Source organism: Suncus etruscus, chromosome 4, assembly GCF_024139225.1.
Source record: "Suncus etruscus isolate mSunEtr1 chromosome 4, mSunEtr1.pri.cur, whole genome shotgun sequence".
NCBI classification, from domain to species: Eukaryota; Metazoa; Chordata; class Mammalia; order Eulipotyphla; family Soricidae; genus Suncus; species Suncus etruscus.
In genome coordinates, this window is record NC_064851.1 from 113,157,518 (window position 1) to 113,176,606 (window position 19,089).

The 19,089-nt window shown below is 37.8% G+C and overlaps 1 protein-coding gene and 1 pseudogene across 1 annotated transcript in view; one reads left to right on the top strand and one right to left on the bottom strand.

The window, feature by feature from the left end:
- LOC126005982 (prefoldin subunit 3-like) overlaps nucleotides 1-19,089 on the bottom strand; it is a 1,144,584-nt pseudogene that overhangs the window by 764,454 nt on the left and 361,041 nt on the right.
- The window catches only part of GLRA3 (glycine receptor alpha 3), a 559,340-nt gene that overhangs the window by 472,245 nt on the left and 68,006 nt on the right, over nucleotides 1-19,089 (top strand). Inside the window, exon 4 of the mRNA XM_049771299.1 lies at nucleotides 15,296-15,378. Coding sequence (XP_049627256.1) covers nucleotides 15,296-15,378 — 83 coding nt within the window. The remainder of the gene's footprint in view (nucleotides 1-15,295; nucleotides 15,379-19,089) is intronic.

Here is a 19,089-nt window from a genome sequence, read left to right on the forward strand (position 1 = left end):
TTGTTATTTGTTAAGCTCTTGTCTCAGTACTCTTTGTGTATCCATTCATGTAACTTTCACAACATGTCTACGGAATACTTACTATTAATATTTTTATGTAAGAGATGAGAAGAACTGACACAGGGAGAAGTGAATTAATTTGCTTACAGTGACAAAGGTTAGGTAAACAAGTTCACCTACAGTGTTCACCCATATGCTATGTTTCAAAAAAAAATGAGAGGCATTAGAAAGCACTTGTGTTCTGGCAAGATACTATAGTATGAATGAACCTTGTATGCAAGCCAGTTGGGTTTGACCTTAGGACCAATATGCTAGTTGACCAAGAAGTCTCGTGGGTCTGCCAAGGACTACTTGGATGGATCAAAAATCAAACAAGAACCAAGTCTCGTGCCTGAACCCAGGAACCCCCAACCTGGCTGCAGGCAGGCAGCCCTGCACCTGAATTCAGGGACCCCTCCCTGACTGCAGGCAGAGTGAGTGCGCCCATCACCCGGCCACCTCCCCAAGTGGGCACAGTACCCCGCGTTTTGCAGCAGACCCGTGCCTGAATTCAGGGACCCCCGACCCAACTGCAGGCAGGAGGAGTGCGCCACCTGGCTACTTCCCCACGTGGGCACCCAGAGAACCCTGTGCCTGACCCACTCTGCACTGCTGGGAAGGGCTAGAGCTTATAAACCGGGTGAGCTTTGATCTACTCCCCGGACCTAGGGTATCCTAGAGCAGCCTGCCCCCTGAGCCCCGGAGTGGACCTGTGACCCCCAGGGGCGAAGAGAGAATGCCAGGTGGGTTTGGCTGCAACAATTTCCTCAGCTGAGGCTTGGAAGAGGTGAAGCTCCGCTGACTCACAGGGAAAGGAGGGAGGACAGGGAGCTAGGCTCAACAGCGCCCTCCAACATTGCGGCCAGGAGCGGAACTGCACTACCTGCCAAAAAAAGGAAAAAACAGACCAGACCCTACTAGAGAACACTGGAGGAGCCAAATCATGGTGAGCCCACCCAACAGAACCCTCTAGAATCACGCTCAGGGAGGGGACCAATCCCCAAGCCATAGGGGGCAAAAGCAGGCTGAACTTGGAAGGCACTGAACTCCAAGCCACACCAATAAATGCAAAGAAATATGAGTAAATTAAGGAGAACCCTAACATCTGGAGATATGGAGAGAAACCCTAGCAAGTTTCCAAGTCCAACAAAACACACAGATCCATTGGAAGGAGACTTAAAAGCAGCCATGAAGAACAAAATGAAATCCTTTATTAAGGAAATGAAGGAAACACTAGCCACCTAATATAAGAAATCCATGGAGGAACAAATCAGCCAAATTAAAGAACTGTCAAAGAATATGAGAGATTCCATACAAAGGGAAATAAAGGAGTTTAAAAATGACATAACAAGCCATTTGAGCAGGATCACACAGTTGGAGAAGCACATTGAAGAACACGAAGGAAAACTGCAAACAAAAAGCGACCAAGAAACCAGCAAGGAAATAAAAGGCAACGCACTGGAAGGAAAAGTCCAGTATCTAATGAACAAGGACAAAAGAAATAACCTAAGAATTGTGGGTATGCCAGAAAGGGAGGAAATAGGAAAAGGGGAAGAACAAGTAGTCAGGGAAATATTAACAGAAAACTTTCCCACCCTCTCGGAAAAAAATTCAGTGCAAATCCAGGAACTGAAGAGAGTTCCTAATATAATAGACCCTAACAAACCAACACCAAAACATATAGTAATCCAAATGGGAAAAAAAAGAGAGAAAGCTTTGTTAAAGCTATAAGGAAGAAAAAAAAAACCTCAAATAAAAAGGAAGGGACATAAGAATCAAACCAGTCCCTGTGTGTAACACCAGGCAGGGAAAATCCGCGAAAGTACACCAGCCCAGTGGGGCCCAACTGTGAAAAACTGTGAGTGTGACCTGTCTATGTCTGTCTACTGTCCTCTTGCGTGAAACTCTTGTGAGTGGGGCAAAAAGAGGCTCCAGCGGAGCATGGCCGCTCCGCTTCGCTACGCGGCCGTGCACTCTTTCTAAGGAAAGAACTCCATTGCAACAAAAAGGAAAAATCACCCTAAGAATGGCGCTATATCACAGAAGCAAACATTTCTCTCCGGACTGTCTTCTCTGTTGCATGCTCGGGCCTAAGATTTGACCCAGTGTGAGGCTTCATCCACGGAGGACTCCCCTCCTTTAGAGGCAAGCCAGCCCATCCAGAAAGGGAGGAGCCAGAGGAGTGTGCTGCCTGCATCATATAGGCAATGAATACCACCACAACACATAGAAAAACCCACAATACAAGTGTGACAATGGGGAAACAATGCAGGCCAGCATCAGACATAGAGAATGAAGATGACAATTCTGAAGACCAGATAATGACCAACCAACTAATCAACCTCTCAGATAAGGACTTTAGACTAGCAATATGGAAGATGCTCAATGGACTCCAAGAAACCATGGATCGAGTTGAACAGAACACTAAAAAGAACCAAGAAAATATGAAGACAGAAATCACAAAACTCCAAACTGAAATAACATGTCAAATAACAGGACTGAAAAAGTCAGTAAATGAAGTGAATGACAAAATGGATAAGCTCTGGGACAGGGTATCAGAAGCTGAGAATAGACTTGGTGCTGTGGAAGATGAGATACATAACAATTCCATACAGCAGGAGAGATTGGACAAAAAACTTAAAGCAAATGAGCAGACAATGGAAAAATTAGTCAAAGAATGGGAACAGATGAAAATAGAAGTCTATGATAAGATCAACAGAAACAACTTAAGAATCATTGGAGTCCCAGAGACCCAGGAAGAAAATTTCCAGGAAAAATCAACGGTCAAGAACATCATTAAAGAGAAACGTCCAGAGCTAAAGAATATATGTGATCAAATCCTGCATGCCCGAAGAGTACCAACCAAAAGAGACCCCAGAAAAACCACCCCAAGACACATCCTAGTCACAATGACAAATCCCACAGATAGAGACAGAATTCTGAAAACAGCAAGATCAAAAGGGGAAATCACGTTCAAGCAAGCTTCCCTGAGATTTACAGCAGACCTGTCACCAAAAACACTCAATGCCAGAAAGCAGTGGTGGGATATTGTGACAAGACTAAATGAAATGAATGCTTCACCCAGAATACTATACCCACCAAAACTCACTTTCCGGTTTGACGGAAGAATACATGGCTTCACAGACAAAAAACAGCTCAGAAACTTCACAGACACAAAACCAGTCTTAAGAGAAAAACTGAAAGACCTAATCTAAGACAAGACTACCCAAAAGACACACCAAATTTTGAAATAAAGATGGCGTTAAATCCCAGGACAATTCTTTCTCTCAACGTCAATGGACTAAATGCACCAGTTAAGAGACACAGAGTGGCTAAATGGATCAAAAAACTCAATCCCACCTTCTGCTGCCTACAAGAAACGCACCTGAATAGTCAGAACAAACATAGACTCAAAATAAAAGGCTGGAGAAAAATTATCCAAGCAAACAACACCCATAAAAAAGCTGGAGTGGCCATACTAATATCAGATAATGCAAACATTATACTCAGGAAGGTTGTAAGGGACAAAGATGGACATTTTATATTAATCAAGGGGTACATAGAGCAGGAAGAATTCACTCTCCTAAACATATATGCACCGAATGAGGGGCCAGCAAAATATTTAATACAACTGTTGACAAATCTGAAAAATAATATCAACAACAACACAATAATTGTGGGGGACCTTAACATGGCTTTGTCAACAAGAATATACTAGACCTGAGGAGAGAAATGGAAGAAAGAGGCCTAGTGGATATATATAGGACACTCCATCCCCAGAAACCTGGAGACACATTCTTCTCCAATGTACATGGGACATTCTCCAGGATAGACTACATGCTGGCACATAAAACATACCTCCATAAGATCAAGAGGATAGAAATTTTGCAGACTACCGTCGCTGACCACAAGGCTCTGAAATTATTTGTGAACTCCAAAGGGACTCAGAAGAAACACTTTAACACCTGGAAGTTAAACAGCCTCATGCTCAATAACCAGTGGGTCCGAGATGAAATCAAGGAGAAAATCAAAAGATTCCTGGAAACAAATGACAATAAAGACAGAAACTATCAGAACTTATGGGACACAGCAAAAGCAGTACTGAGAGGAAAATTTATAGCTTTGCAAGCACACATCAGGAAGGAAGAAGGAGCTTACCTGAGTAGCTTAATGACACAGCTAATAGAACTAGAAAATGCTCAACAAAAGGACCCAAGAATAGGAAGACAGAAGGAAATAACAAAGCTGAGAGCAGAAATCAATGAAGTGGAAACTCAAAAAACAATCCGAAATATCAACAAAAGCAGAAGTTGGTTCTTTGAAAAAATAAACAAGATTGATAGACCACTGGCAAACCTAACAAAGAAAGAGAGAGAGAAACTTGATAACTCGTATCAGAAATGAAAAAGGAGAGATCACTACTGATATGACAGAGCTTCAAAGGGTAATCAGAAACTACTTTGAAAAACTCTATGCCACTAAAAATGAGAACCTGGAAGAAATGGATAAATTCTTGGACTCTTATAATCTTCCACGGTTGAAGGAAGAGGATGTAGCATATCTAAACACCCCCATCACAATTGATGAAATTAAAACAGTAATCAAATGTCTGCCAAAAAACAAAAGCCCAGGTCCAGATGGATTCACTAATGAATTCTATCAAACTTTCCAAGAGGAACTATTGCCAATCTTGGCAAGACTCTTTCATGAAATTGAACAAGCAGAAACACTTCCAAATAGCTTTTATGAAGCCAACATCACCTTGATACCTAAACCAGACAGAGATGCTACAAAAAAAGAAAATTACAGACCAGTATCGCTGATGAATGCAGATGCAAAGATCCTCAACAAAATCCTGGCAAATAGGATTCAATGCCTCGTTAAGAAGATCATCCACTACGATCAAGTAGGTTTCATCCCAGGAATGCAAGGCTGGTTTAACATCCGTAAATCTATCAACATAATACACAACATCAATAACAAGAAAAATAAAAACCACATGATCATATCAATAGATGCAGAGAAAGCATTTGATAAGGTCCAACACCCATTCTTGATCAAAACTCTCAGCAAGATGGGAATGGAGGGAACCTTTCTCAATATAGTGAAGGCCATCTACCACAAGCCAGTGGCAAATATTATCCTCAATGGAGAAAAACTAAAAGCCTTCCCTCTAAATTCTGGCACAAGACAAGGCTGTCCTCTCTCACCACTCCTATTCAACATAGCACTGGAAGTACTTGCTATAGCGATTAGGCAAGAAAATGATATCAAGGGAATCCAGATAGGAAAGGAAGAAGTCAAGCTCTCACTGTTTGCAGATGACATGATACTCTACTTAGAAAACCCTAAAGACTCTATCAAAAAGCTTCTAGAAACAATAGACTCATATAGCAAGGTGGCAGGCTACAAAATTAACACACAAAATCAATGGCCTTTCTATACACCAATAGTAATAAGGATGAAATGGACATTAAGAAAACAACCCCATTCACAATAGTGCCACACAAACTCAAATATCTTGGAATCAACTTGACTAAATATGTGAAGGACCTATACAAAAAAAACTATAAAACTCTTCTCCAAGAAATAAGAGAGGACACACGGAAATGGAAACGCATACCCTGCTCATGGATTGGCAGGATTAACATCATCAAAATGTCACTACTCCCCAAGGTATTATACAGATTTAATGCCATCCCTCTAAAGATACCCATGACATTCTTCAAAGAAGTGGATCAGACACTTTTGAAATTCATTTGGAACAATAAACACCCTCGAATAGCTAAAGCAATCATTAGGAAAAAGAATATGGGATGAATTACTTTCTCCAACTTTAAACTGTACTACAAAGCAATAGTTATCAAAACAGCATGGTATTGGAATAAGGACAGGTCCTCAGATCAGTGGAATAGGCTTGAATACTCAGAAAAAGTTCCCCACACATACAACCACCTAATTTTTGATAAAGGAGCAGGAAATCCTAAATGGAGCAGGGAAAGCCTCTTCAACAAGTGGTGTTGGCACAATTGGATAGCCACTTGCAAAAAATTGAACTTAGACCCCCAGCTAACATCATGTACGAAGGTAAAATCCAAATGGATTAAAGACCTCGATATCAGCCCCAAAACCATAAGATATATAGAACAGCACATAGGCAAAACACTCCAGGACATTACAGGCATCTTCAAGGAGGAAACTGCACTCTCCAAGCAAGTGAAAGCAGAGATTAACAGATGGGAATATATTAAGCTGAGAAGCTTCTGCACCTCAAAGGAAATAGTGCCCAGGATACAAGAGCCCCCCACTGAGTGGGAGAAACTATTCACCCAATACCCATCAGATAAGGGGCTAATCTCCAAAATATACAACGCACTGACAGAACTTTACAAGAAAAAAACATCTAACCCCATCAAAAAATGGGGAGAAGAAATGAACAGACACTTTGACAAAGAAGAAATACACATGGCCAAAAGACACATGAAAAAATGTTCCACATCACTAATCATCAGGGAGATGCAAATCAAAACAACGATGAGATACCACCTCACACCCCAGAGAATGGCACACATCACAAAGAATGAGAATAAACAGTGTTGGCGGGGATGTGGAGAGAAAGGAACTCTTCTCCACTGCTGGTGGGAATGCCGTCTAGTTCAACCTTTATGGAAAGCGATATGGAGATTCCTCCAAAAACTGGAAATCGAGCTCCCATACGATCCAGCTATACCACTCCTAGGAATATACCCTAGGAACACAAAAATACAATACAAAAACCCCTTCCTTACACCTATATTCATTGCAGCACTATTTACCATAGCAAGACTCTGGAAACAACCAAGATGCCCTTCAACAGACGAATGGCTAAAGAAACAGTGGTACATATACACAATGGAATATTATGCAGCTGTCAGGAGAGATGAAGTCATGAAATTTTCCTATACATGGATGTACACGGAATCTATTATGCTGAGTGAAATAAGTCAGAGAGAGAGAAAAAAACACAGAATGGTCTCACTCATCTATGGGTTTTAAGAAAATTGAAAGACACCCTTGTTATAATAATTTTCAGACACAAAAGAGAAAAGAGCTGGAAGTTCCAGCTCACCTCAGGAAGCTCACCACAAAGAGTGATGAGTTTAGTTAGGGAAATAACTACATTTTGAACTGTCCTAATAATGAGAATGTATGAGGAAAATGGAGAGCCTGTCTAGAGTATAGGCGGGGGTCGGGTGGGGCGAAGGGAGACTTGGGACATTGGTGATGGGAATGTTGCACTGGTGATGGGTGGTGTTCTTTACATGACTGAAACCCAAACACAATCATGTATGTAATTAAGGTGTTTAAATAAATTTAAAAAAAAAGTTAGGAATTTCCCAAAAAAAAAAATGGTGTTTAGAAACTGGCTAAAATAAAGAGAAGTATGAAAAAAAAAATCAAACCAGATCTCCCATTTGAAATAATTCAAGCAAGAAGACAGTGGAATGACATATTTAAACACCTGAATGAAAGAAACTTCCAACCTAGGGTCCTATATTCAGCAAAACTCTCATTGATATGGGAGGGCAGAATAAAAACATTCTCAAACAAAAATGAGCTTGCATTATTTTGTGCAAACAAAACCACTCCTAAATGACCTACTCAGAGATAATTACACAATCCAAACCCCTGATTGTAACAACAACCACTCTACACAATACAACTGCACAACAGTCCTCTCTGTTAATAATCTCCCTAAATGTTAATGGATTAAAGTCTCCCATTAAGAGACACATAGTAGAGAACTGGATTAGAAAACATAAACCAGACTTCTGCTGCCTGCAAGAAACACACCTACAAGCACAGGCTCAGAATAAAAGGATGGAAATTAATTATTCAGGCTAATAGAAAACAAAAAAGAGCAGGGACAGCCATTATTATATCAGACCAAATTCCATTCAACCTCAAAAAAGTGATCAGGGACAAAGAGGGACACTACTTACTGATCAGGGGAACACTAGATCAAGAAGTACTAACCCTGGTCAATATTTATGCACCTAATGTAGAGCCAGCAAAATATGTGAGACAGCTGCTTGCAAACCTAGAGAAACACATGAAGGGAAATGTGATAATTGTAGGAGATCTCAATACTTCATTATCACTACAGGACAGATTCACCAAACAGAAAAACAGCAAATAAATAAAAGCCCTAAATGAAAAATTAGAAGATCTAGGGCTAATAGACTTTTATAGGACCCTCCATCCCCAGAAAATAGAATACACATTCTTCTCAAGCTCACATGGAACCTTCTCCAGAATAGACCATGTCCAAGGATACAAATCAAACCTATATAAAATCACAAATGTAAGGATAATTAGAAGCACCCTATCAGATCACTATGCAACAGAGGTCAAAATTCACTACAAGAAGAAGCAATAGAGAAAAACTAATACCTGGAGATTAAACAACATGCTGCTCAACAATAGCTGGATCAAAGAGCAAATCAAGAAAGAAATAAAAAGATTCCTTGAGACAAATGATAATGAAGAGACAACCTGTCAAAATCTGTGGGACACAGCTAAAACAGTAATTAGGGGGAAACTCATAGCAATACAGGCTATGTCAAGAAACAGGAAAATGACAACACCAACAGTTTAAAGAATCACCTCAAGGAATTGGAACAACAGCGGCAAAGAAATCCAACCGCAACCAGAAGGCAAAAAGTAATAAAAACCAGAACAGAAATAAATAACATAGAAACTAAGAAAACAATACAAAAAAATCAATGAGACCAGGAGTTGGTTTTTTGAAAAAATAAACAAGATAGACAAACCACTGGCAAAACTCACCACAAAAAAAAAAAGAGGGAAAACACCTAAATCAGTAGGATCACAAATGAAATGGGGAGATATTACAACAGAACCCCAAGAAATACAACATATCATGAGATCAGATTATGAACAACTATACTCATCTAGGCTAGAGAACCCAGTAGAAATCGACAGATTCCTGAAAAAATACCATCTTCCAAGACTGGATAAGGAAGACCTAAAAAGCCTAAACAGACCAATCACTTCAGAGGAAATTGAAGATGTAATTAAGAAACTCCCTAAGAACAAAAGTCCAGGTCCAGATAAATTTACAGGTGAATTCTATCGAACATTCCGAGAAGACTTACTACCATTTTTACACAGGCTCTTCCAAACCATCAAAGAAACAGGAATCCTCCCCAACTCCTTTTTTGAGGCTAATATCACACTCATTCCCAAAGATGGCAAAGACACCACCAAGAAAAAAAAAACTACAAACCAATTTCACTAATGAACATAGATGCAAAGATTCTAAACAAAATCTTAGCAAACTGAATCCAGCACTTTATCAAAAAGATCATACATCATGACCAAGTGGGTTTCATCCCAGGAATGCAAGGTTGGTTCAACATATGCAAATAAATCAACATTGTACATCACATCAACAACAAGAAAGACAGAAACAACATGATCATACCAGTTGATGCAGAGAAGGCATTTGACAAAATCCAACACCCTTTAATGTTAAAAACACTCAGCAAAATAGGGTTAGAGGGAACCTTACTCAAGATTGTTACAGCTATCTATGAAAAGCCCACAGCCAACATTATCCTTAATGGTGAAAAACTAGAAGCATTTCCACTAAACTCAGGAACTAGGCAAGGCTGTCCACTCTCTCCACTCTCATTCAATATAATCTTAGAAATCCTAGCAATAGCAATTCGACAAGAGACTGGAATCAAAGAAATCCAAATTGGGAAAGAGGAACTCAAACTATCTCTTTTTGCAGATGATATGATGATATACATCAAAAACCCTAAAGAGTCCACAGTAAAACTCCTAGAAACAATTAACCAATACAGCAAAGTGGCTGGCTACAAAGTCAATACACAAAAGACAGTAGCGTTTCTCTACACAAATAATGAAGTTGAGGAGAGAGAAATAAAAAATACAACTTTATTTAAAATAGTATCAAAAAATATCAGGTACCTAGGAATCAACCTTACAAAGGAAGTGAAGGGCCTATACCAGGGAAACTTCAAAACACTCCAGAAAGAAATTGAAGAGATCTAAGTAAATGGAAGAACATCCTATGCTCATAGATAGGTAGAATCAACATAGTCAAAATGACTATTCTACCAAAACTACTATATAGATGCAATGCAATCCCAATCCAAATTCAGACATCATTCTTTAAATAATTAGAATAACCAATCATAAAATTCATCTGGAACCACAAAAGACCCAGGATAGCCAAACACATACTAAAAAACAATAAGTTGGGTGGCATCTCACTACCTAACCTGAAGCTATACTATAAAGCCATAGTGATCAAAACAGCATGGTACTGGTACAAGGACAGAGCCTCAGACCAGTGGGTTAGAACAGAATTTCCAGACATAAACCCCCAGATATACAGTCAACTAATATTTGACAAAAGAGCCAAGAACTTGAAATGGAACAAAGAAAATCTTTTCAACAAATGGTGTTGGTACAACTGGAAAACCACATGTAAGAAATTCAAAAGTGACCCATACCTCACTCATTATACAAAAATCAACTCAAAATGGATCAAGGACCTCGAAATTAGACCCAAATCTATAAAATTTATAGAGAATAAAATAGGTGGAACATTCAAAGATATATATATATATATATATATATATATATATATATATATATATATATATATATATATATATATATATCAAAACGGTCTTCAAGGATGGAGCACCAATGTCAAGAACTCTAGCATAAAACATAAACAAATGGGACTACATCAAACTAAAAAGCTTCTGCATGGCAAAAGAAACCCTACATAACACAAGAAGACAGTTAACTGACTGGGAAAAAATCTTTTCACCCAACGTATCAGATAAAGGGCTTATATCTAGAATATACAAAACACTCAGAAAGCTGAGCCCCCCCAAACCAAATAAAGCCATAAAAAATGGGAAGACAAAAACTCCTTGGAGAAAGACTGAAAGATGGCCAACAAATACATGAATACATGCTCACCTTCACTCATCATCAGAGAAATCCAAACCAAAAACAACAATGAGGTATCACCTTACATCAGTGAGAATGGCTCACATCAAAAATAATGGGAACAGCCTCTGTTGGTGGGGATGTGGTATGAAAGGCACTCTCATCCACTGCTGTTGGGAATGCACCCTAGTCCAACCCCTGTGGAGAACAGTCTGGAGAGTGCTCAAGAAACTCAGAATTGAACTGCCATTTGACCCAGCAATTGCTCTCCTAGGTATCTACCCCCAAGTCGGAAGGACATTCATCCCAAAGTATGTGTGCATCCCACTATTTATTGCAGCATTCAGTATAATAGCCAAGTCTTGGAACCAACCTCGATGTCCAACAACAGACAAGTGGATCATTAAGATGTGGTATCTATACACAATGGAATACTACTTGGCAGTCAGAAATGATACAATCATGGACTTTGCAGCAACATGGATGGACCTAGAACATATTATGTTAAATGACTTAAGTCAGAAGACGAAAGATAAACACAGAATGATAGCACTATTCTGAAGCACCTAGAAGATACACTCTATATACAACTAATACTCAACAATCAATTAACAGGGTTTAACAGGGTAGAAACTCCAAACACTGTAACAGTCAAGATATAACGGAGAGCAGTGGCCAAAACACATGAAAGAGGAACAACACAAACTCTTGACTACATATTATACCACAATGAAACCAGCAACAGCAGAAACAGCAGCACAAAGAGAACAGGTATGTTATCAGCCTTCTACTGCAAAGGCCCATAATAATCTCTTAGGGATCTTATTCAGGATTACAGGTAAAGAATACCATGGGAAATCACTGACTCCAATGGGAACATCTCATATTAATATGTTTTAATGCCTTAATCTTACTATATTTAAAAGAACCTCTCAGCTTTTCTGTCCACAGGCGTTCTTAGATACATAGGGTGGACAAACTAAGATAGTATCTTGGGGCTCAGTCACACGAGATACCATACCCAGCTTGCACTATGAGAATGTCCTGAGAAAACTCTTTAACATACACTCTAGCTCTAGGTTATACCTTCTTTTAGGACTTGAAGCACGGGACCAGCCAGAACACCAAAGCACCAACTGTGACCTACAGACTTATTCTACAGGCCCTACTCATTGAACATATTCAAGAAAACTAGCATTCCCTTACCCTTTTCTCCTTTCTTCTCACTACTTTATTTTTTCCTTTCTTTTTCTTTTTTCTCTCTTCTTCTCTTTTTCTTTTTGATGTATTTTCTCTTCTCTTCTTTCCTGCCCCTTACATATACTTTCCCCTTTCCCTTCTTTGGAAATCCGACTATCCCTTTACCCCTCAATCCCATCCAGATTTCCCACTTTATTAAAACTCTTCACCCTCAGTTCTTAATCTATAAGGCATCAAGAATGACCTCCTACCCCAACAAACCAGTACCCAGGACCCAAGCAAAGGGGCACCAAGTTAAACCCACACCTCGTCCCCAGCAAGAAAAGGCAACCAACTCCCCTGCTGACTTATGCTTCGTGGCCCTCCTTACCAACTCTTCCTAACGTGGACTGTTACTTGAAACCGGACTTAGCTCTAAAAGTATCCCCAAAGCAATAACTCTTCCCAAGACCTCCCTGCCGCAAAGCTTTTGCCAATCTCAAGAAGGTCAGAGTGTGTGATGAAAAGTCACCCAAGAAGCCACACACCACAAGAAAATCTCAAAAGACAATTGGGAAACCTATAGTTCCATAATAAGTATAAGACCTGTATTGCACTACCTCTTTACCTGCTATTCCCCAAATGTAAGATAGTCTTTTGCACCATTTTGTTCCGTTAATTACTTTATTTCATTTTTTAAATCTTTGTTCCTTTTACATATACATATACATATATATAGGTGAGCACATATATTTTTATTTCTATCTTTATCATTTTTGGGTGTGTGACCTGTTTCTGTTTTCTTCTTTTTCCACCCCCAAATGCACCAACAATATAATGTAGCACCATTTTCCCCTGCAAAGATACACTAAAAAAAAGGGGGGAAATCGTACATATAAAAATTAGCTCTTATCTACTAGGGATAAGAACTCATACTTGCTTACAATACAGGGACATCTCCCACCTTGAAAATATGTCACGTGGACCCAATTTAGACCTCAGGTGATTAGACACCATTCATCCAGCCTTGAACCTTGGATCCCAGACATAGAAATGACACAGTTCTTCACGACAGCTACAGGAAACAAATCCCATCCGGGACATCCTCAATACTGCTCGGACACCAACAAGTGCCAGCTCTAATACGATATCCTGACAACAAGGAAAATGGGAACAACTTGACTGAAGAGCAGGTTATCCTACCCCTGAGCTGACGATAAGACAAAATCAGAAGACTTGTCACCCTTTGGTCAGTCCAAAAGCCAAGAGCACAATTTACAGATGACTGGCAGATAGAACCATGACTAGACTGTATGTATCCTATGACCAATAAAAAAGCCCTAGTCTAGTGTTTGAGCTACGACCTGCACAACAACCATGATCTCCAGTTCCAAAGGTCCATCTGAGACAATTGCAATGGAATGGGTCTTCTGGAAACACAACGAAAGACGCTATCATAGGCTCCATCCTAAAATCAGCGCAAAGACCAAGACCACCAAACACAGAAGATGGATTAAAATGACACTGAGGAAATAGAACTTCTAGAACCACAAAGAAAAGCTTCATTATAAATTCCACCCCTTGACCTGTGCAGATACCGAGATCTCTAGATACAGAGATCTGATCTTATCACCCAGGACGAAGCAGAAGTCTTCCAAACACCATGAAAGCACCAAGGGGACAGTAAATGAACCTGAACAGAGTCTATAGTCTATCCCATGACAATATATTCCAAGGGTGGAGAAACCCTGTATCTCTTAGGCCAAGGGATTTCCTTTTTGAATGACCCCAATATTTACTGTGTCTGTGCAGGAGGGAAAAGGAAAAAAAAAGCACAAAACAATTTTTTTATATATCTATCTAGGTTTTGTCGATTTCTTCATTTTGGTATGGTTACTCAAGTTGTTGTCTCCATTTATATTTATTTATTTATTTATTTATTTATTTTCTTCTTTTCTTTTTCTTTAGGTCCTATGCCATGTTTGTATCTCAAGACCATGGCTTTTATGTGGTGCTTATCTTTATTGTTGGATATTTTATTTGACACTTCTTTTTGTACTGTTGGGGTGTCTCACCTTCTTTTTCCCCTTCATCTCTCAAACCGATGATAAGAGCCTCTAGAAGGACTCTGCCCATTTTCGACGTATTTGATTTTTACCCCAGTTTATCACTTTTCTCTTCTTCAAACAAAACCACATAACTGGAATTATCTAGTACCGTCTCCCAGTTAGAGGAGGAAACAAGGGAGGTAGCAAGACCAAAACAGGTGTAGGACCACTAAGTAGTAAGCTAGGCTCAGAGGGGACCATGTATTCTAGCAGCCCTGGGGATGAGGGAGGAGGATATAAAAGGTAGGATGGGAACCGAGGTGTAGGGAAGATAATTCGGTGATGGTAATCCCCCTTATATTATGTTAATATGTACCTAAAATATTATTGTCAACAATATGTAAGCCACTATGATCAAAATAAAATTATATTAAAAAATTAAACAAGAAATTAAAGAGTAGTAAGTGATCTAAAATGCCAACATAAAATACTTGCTGGAATGGAGCAGCAGGGCAGAAGTTGGACATATCATGTGTGTAAAGAAAAGAGTTTGATAACATGGATCCCACATGTTTTCTTATGGGTTCTACACTTTTTTTCCTCTACAAGCTCTATTTCCTAACCCAGATGTGATCCTGTTGCAATGCCATGTTTCAGGGACATAGATTCCAGATTTTATCACTGGAATTGTCAAGTCCTCATGTAATTTTTATTGTATAATGTATAAGTACATCAATAAATACGCTTGTATATTTAAATATATTAATATCTTCCCTCAATAAATGTATATATAATCCTACCCCTCACTTAATATACCAAATATGCCAAAAACAAAACAAATTTATTTTAATAAATAAAAAAGTTTATTAATTTATTAAATAATGCCTATACTAGCAGAACAAAATTGCTTTCCTATTGCACCCTGTTGAAAAGATGTTCAGTATCAATGTATTTTCAATGATAGACATTAAACATCCTAAGTTTTACTATCACACATTTAATGTTAAAATAATTACTTTCATTTTTTTCAGATTGACATTAACACTTTCATGTCCAATGGATCTCAAGAATTTTCCAATGGATGTACAAACATGTATAATGCAACTGGAAAGTTGTAAGTGCAACTCTTTTATTTTCAGAATATTTTAAGGTATGGTAGATGGAAATCTGAATGATCAAGTTTATCTAATTATAATAATTCTGCTGAGATCATAGACATAGCTCAGTATGCATATTCCCTTTTACCAGATATTAAAAGTGATTATGTCCATTAGATATGCTGATCTCTATATTGATAAAAAGGATTTATACTGTCTTCAGGAGCTGTTTCTCTGTACAAATCATCAAATGCTACAGAATAATAATCATTAAAAACCATTTTAATGTATTTTAAAGTACATACAATACACATATATAGTACATATATAAAGCTACATATACTGTTTCTGCTACTCACAACAAAGGCAATGTTATTATCAGGTTTCTATATTAGTCATTTCCTGTTGCTCAATTTGAGTGGTTGTTTTTGTGTTCCAACTCATGAGCTGAATAGCACTAAACTTCTGGTTTATTAATTAATATTTACTCTTCATATGCTGTTCTGTATGTCATACTTGTTATCCCACCAAGAAAGACATCTCTCTAATCTTTGCAAAGATTTTTCTAAATTTAAAGTCATCCTTCAGCACTTTTGCTCTCAAAGTAGAACCATATTTGTCACAAATTAATGTTAAAATTCTATTGCTCTGAATTTAGCTATACTGTCAACCCCAAATTAATTTTCAGTGTTTGATGCTATGCAAAAAAAAAAAAAAGAATTATTCTATGCTACGATTGGAGCAAAAACATTTGACATCTCTTGGGGAAAATCCTGAGGAAACTATGATGTAGTATGGAAGAGCTGTCACTAGATGGCGCGCCACCCCTTGGGGGGAATGCCATCATCCCTCTGGTTTCAAGTCCAATCAATTCTAAAAGCAGCTCTTAAATTGTAAGTGTATGCATGAATATCTTCATAAAACATATGAAAAAATCTATTAATTGTTGAGAAAGTTATATTAACGAGTAAAGTAACAGAAGTTCCCATTTCTGGGAATGGCTTTTTTAACCACATGCTATGAATGGATTTTGACGACAGGGTGAATCCTCATTTTTGCAGCAAAAGTTGGTACTTTGGAGAATAAAGAAAAAAAATCATCTATAAAGTAGTCTAAGGCAGGCACACTGGTGGCCTAGTGGCCTAAATTCTAAACTTTGTATACTAAATATTATTTAATAGATGGAGCTGAATGAACTATTCAAGAATATGAGACATAGGAGTGAGAACAAAAAAGCTGCAGAATATATACACACTAGGCTACTGTGAAGTGGTAAGAAAGGATGAAACTGTAAAGAAGCAGAAACACCTAAAGTTATGCACAGTGGATGGAACTAGACAGTATCATGTTAATAAAAATAAGTGAAAGAGAGGACAAATGTTGCCTGGATCATCTCACCCTTTGGTAGTATATGGAGAGGAAACAAGAGAATAACCAAGATCACAAAACCTGGAGGCCAGGGCTTTGCAATCTTGGGGAAAAATTTAAATAATGGGGAGAAGATGGCAAGGGAAGGAAGAGACAGACAAGACATAATGTAAGAGCATTGATGGATGGTTTTGGACAATTTAATGTATAGCATGACAACTGTACATCAAAACTTGAATTACTAAAAATATTGTAAACATGTCACCTTGACTATAACAATGATTTAAAGATCCATCCTAGGAATCCATACAATATATTTAAAAAATAGTAACCACTAAGTTCAAATTACCTAAAAGATCATTAAAAGTTTCTTTCAAATTTATAGACAATAGAACCATTCAAAACTGTTTTATGTATGATATTTTGTATACATGATTTATATTTATTCTCACTTTATTCTAAAATCAAAATTCACCTTACTTTAACAAAAAGTAAGACATAGTTTTGACATAATAATCTCATTAAAATTCTTTACAACAAATACATTTCTTTCATATGAAAGTAGGTCATAATGTAGTATAATACTGCATTAAATATAATTTAATTTAACTTTTAGAATGCATTTAGAATGGGTTTGTGGTTTGTTTTAAAATTTTGGGGGGAAAAGGAGTGAATTTGATTCACACCTGCACCTTACTTCTCTCTGGATCACTGCTGGTAGTGCTAGGAACTGAACTCAGGTCAGATACTGGCAAGACAAGCATCTTAACTCATACTCTATCTTTCAGGTCCTAGAATATTTATTTCTAGGTATTAATAAGCTATTCTCTTACTGCTAAGTTGGAATGGTACTATTAAAACATTATCTTTTGTTTGGAAAATAGAATACTTTGAAAGTAAAACTATATTGACTCCTACCTTTCATTTTTATTACAAAGTGGGGGGTAGCGAGATGAAGATTTGCAAAGCTGTTATAACAAACACTGATTATATTGAAATCACTCAATAAAAACTATCAGACGTGAAAATATTTTAGGGCAAAATAAATGACTTGGCCAATATTATGCCAGACAAACAAAAGTAGCTAAAACATTTTCATAATATTGCAATTAATTTGAATTCAAGTAGAAATTAAAGGAAATGTGGTGCATCTTAGCAGGGGTTGATTGCTATGAAAGCATGGTCTCTAAATATTTTTCACTCAGGGTCTCTCCAATTTTCACATGAACCAGGTAGACTGGTATAGAAATAGATACACAAATCAAATATTTATTGATAATAAACCATAAAGAAGTTTGTTTTTAAACTATTTTTGTTGCTGATTTGGGGCCACACCTAGATTTTTCTGGGGTTTACTCCTAACAAGTCATAGAAAGCGTATGGGGTTTCAAGGCTTAAATGCATATTGGACATATGTATAGCAAATGTCCTATCCATTGTACAATCTTTTGGGTACCTATAATACTTTTATAACTTTTTTTGTGACTCACTACACTCAGTTACACACCTCCATATGATGAGCCATAGTTTAAGAAACCAGGCAGTACCTCCCCACACTTTTTCATACTCCTGGAAGGCCTGGCAACCAAAGCCATATCTCCAGAAATCTCAATGTCAGCCATAAAGCTTGGAATTACGGCCATGTGACAACTCCAAATTGTTCAATACTGTCATCGCAGTAGTCATCCCAGTAGGAACACACCTAATGTAGACATCATTGTAGATTCTGAGCCACCTAGTGTTCAAAAACAAAATAAGTCACAGAAAGGCAATTAGCAACAGAGTTTAGTAAATCTTCTAACAATGACTTAATGAACCCCTTGCATTATACAATAATTTTTTACAAATTTTCGTATTACTGTACTCTTTATTCATCTTTTCTTTTTTTCTTTCTCTCTTTTTAAAACAATTTCATTGCCACTTACCTGTAAATAAATATATTATGAGCAACTATTTAATATATGGTCTTTAAATGAAGTAATATATGTTTTAAAAAGAATAAAAATATTGTCCATCCTCCACCCCCCAAGAAGGTAAGGTTCTAAGGAGAGAAAAACTTTTATTTTCAGCTTCTTCATCTTTCCATCTTATTTTGAAAATTAAAATATTTTAACAGGAGAAAAGCAAGTGGTCTGTAATGCAGAGGGTCATCCCCTTAGAAAATGAAGGCTGAAAGAAGTGGCAAATTGGGATTTATTTTACACTCATTTGGACAAGGACAGGAAACTCCGGAAAAGTAGGCTGTGTAAGGAAATGAAGAAAAGATTTAAAAAAGTTTTAATGAGGTCTGTTTGTGCAGAATTCTCCAAGCTTTGATTCTGTTGAAGAACGCTACTTATTTTTCCCCCGGTACATAGAGT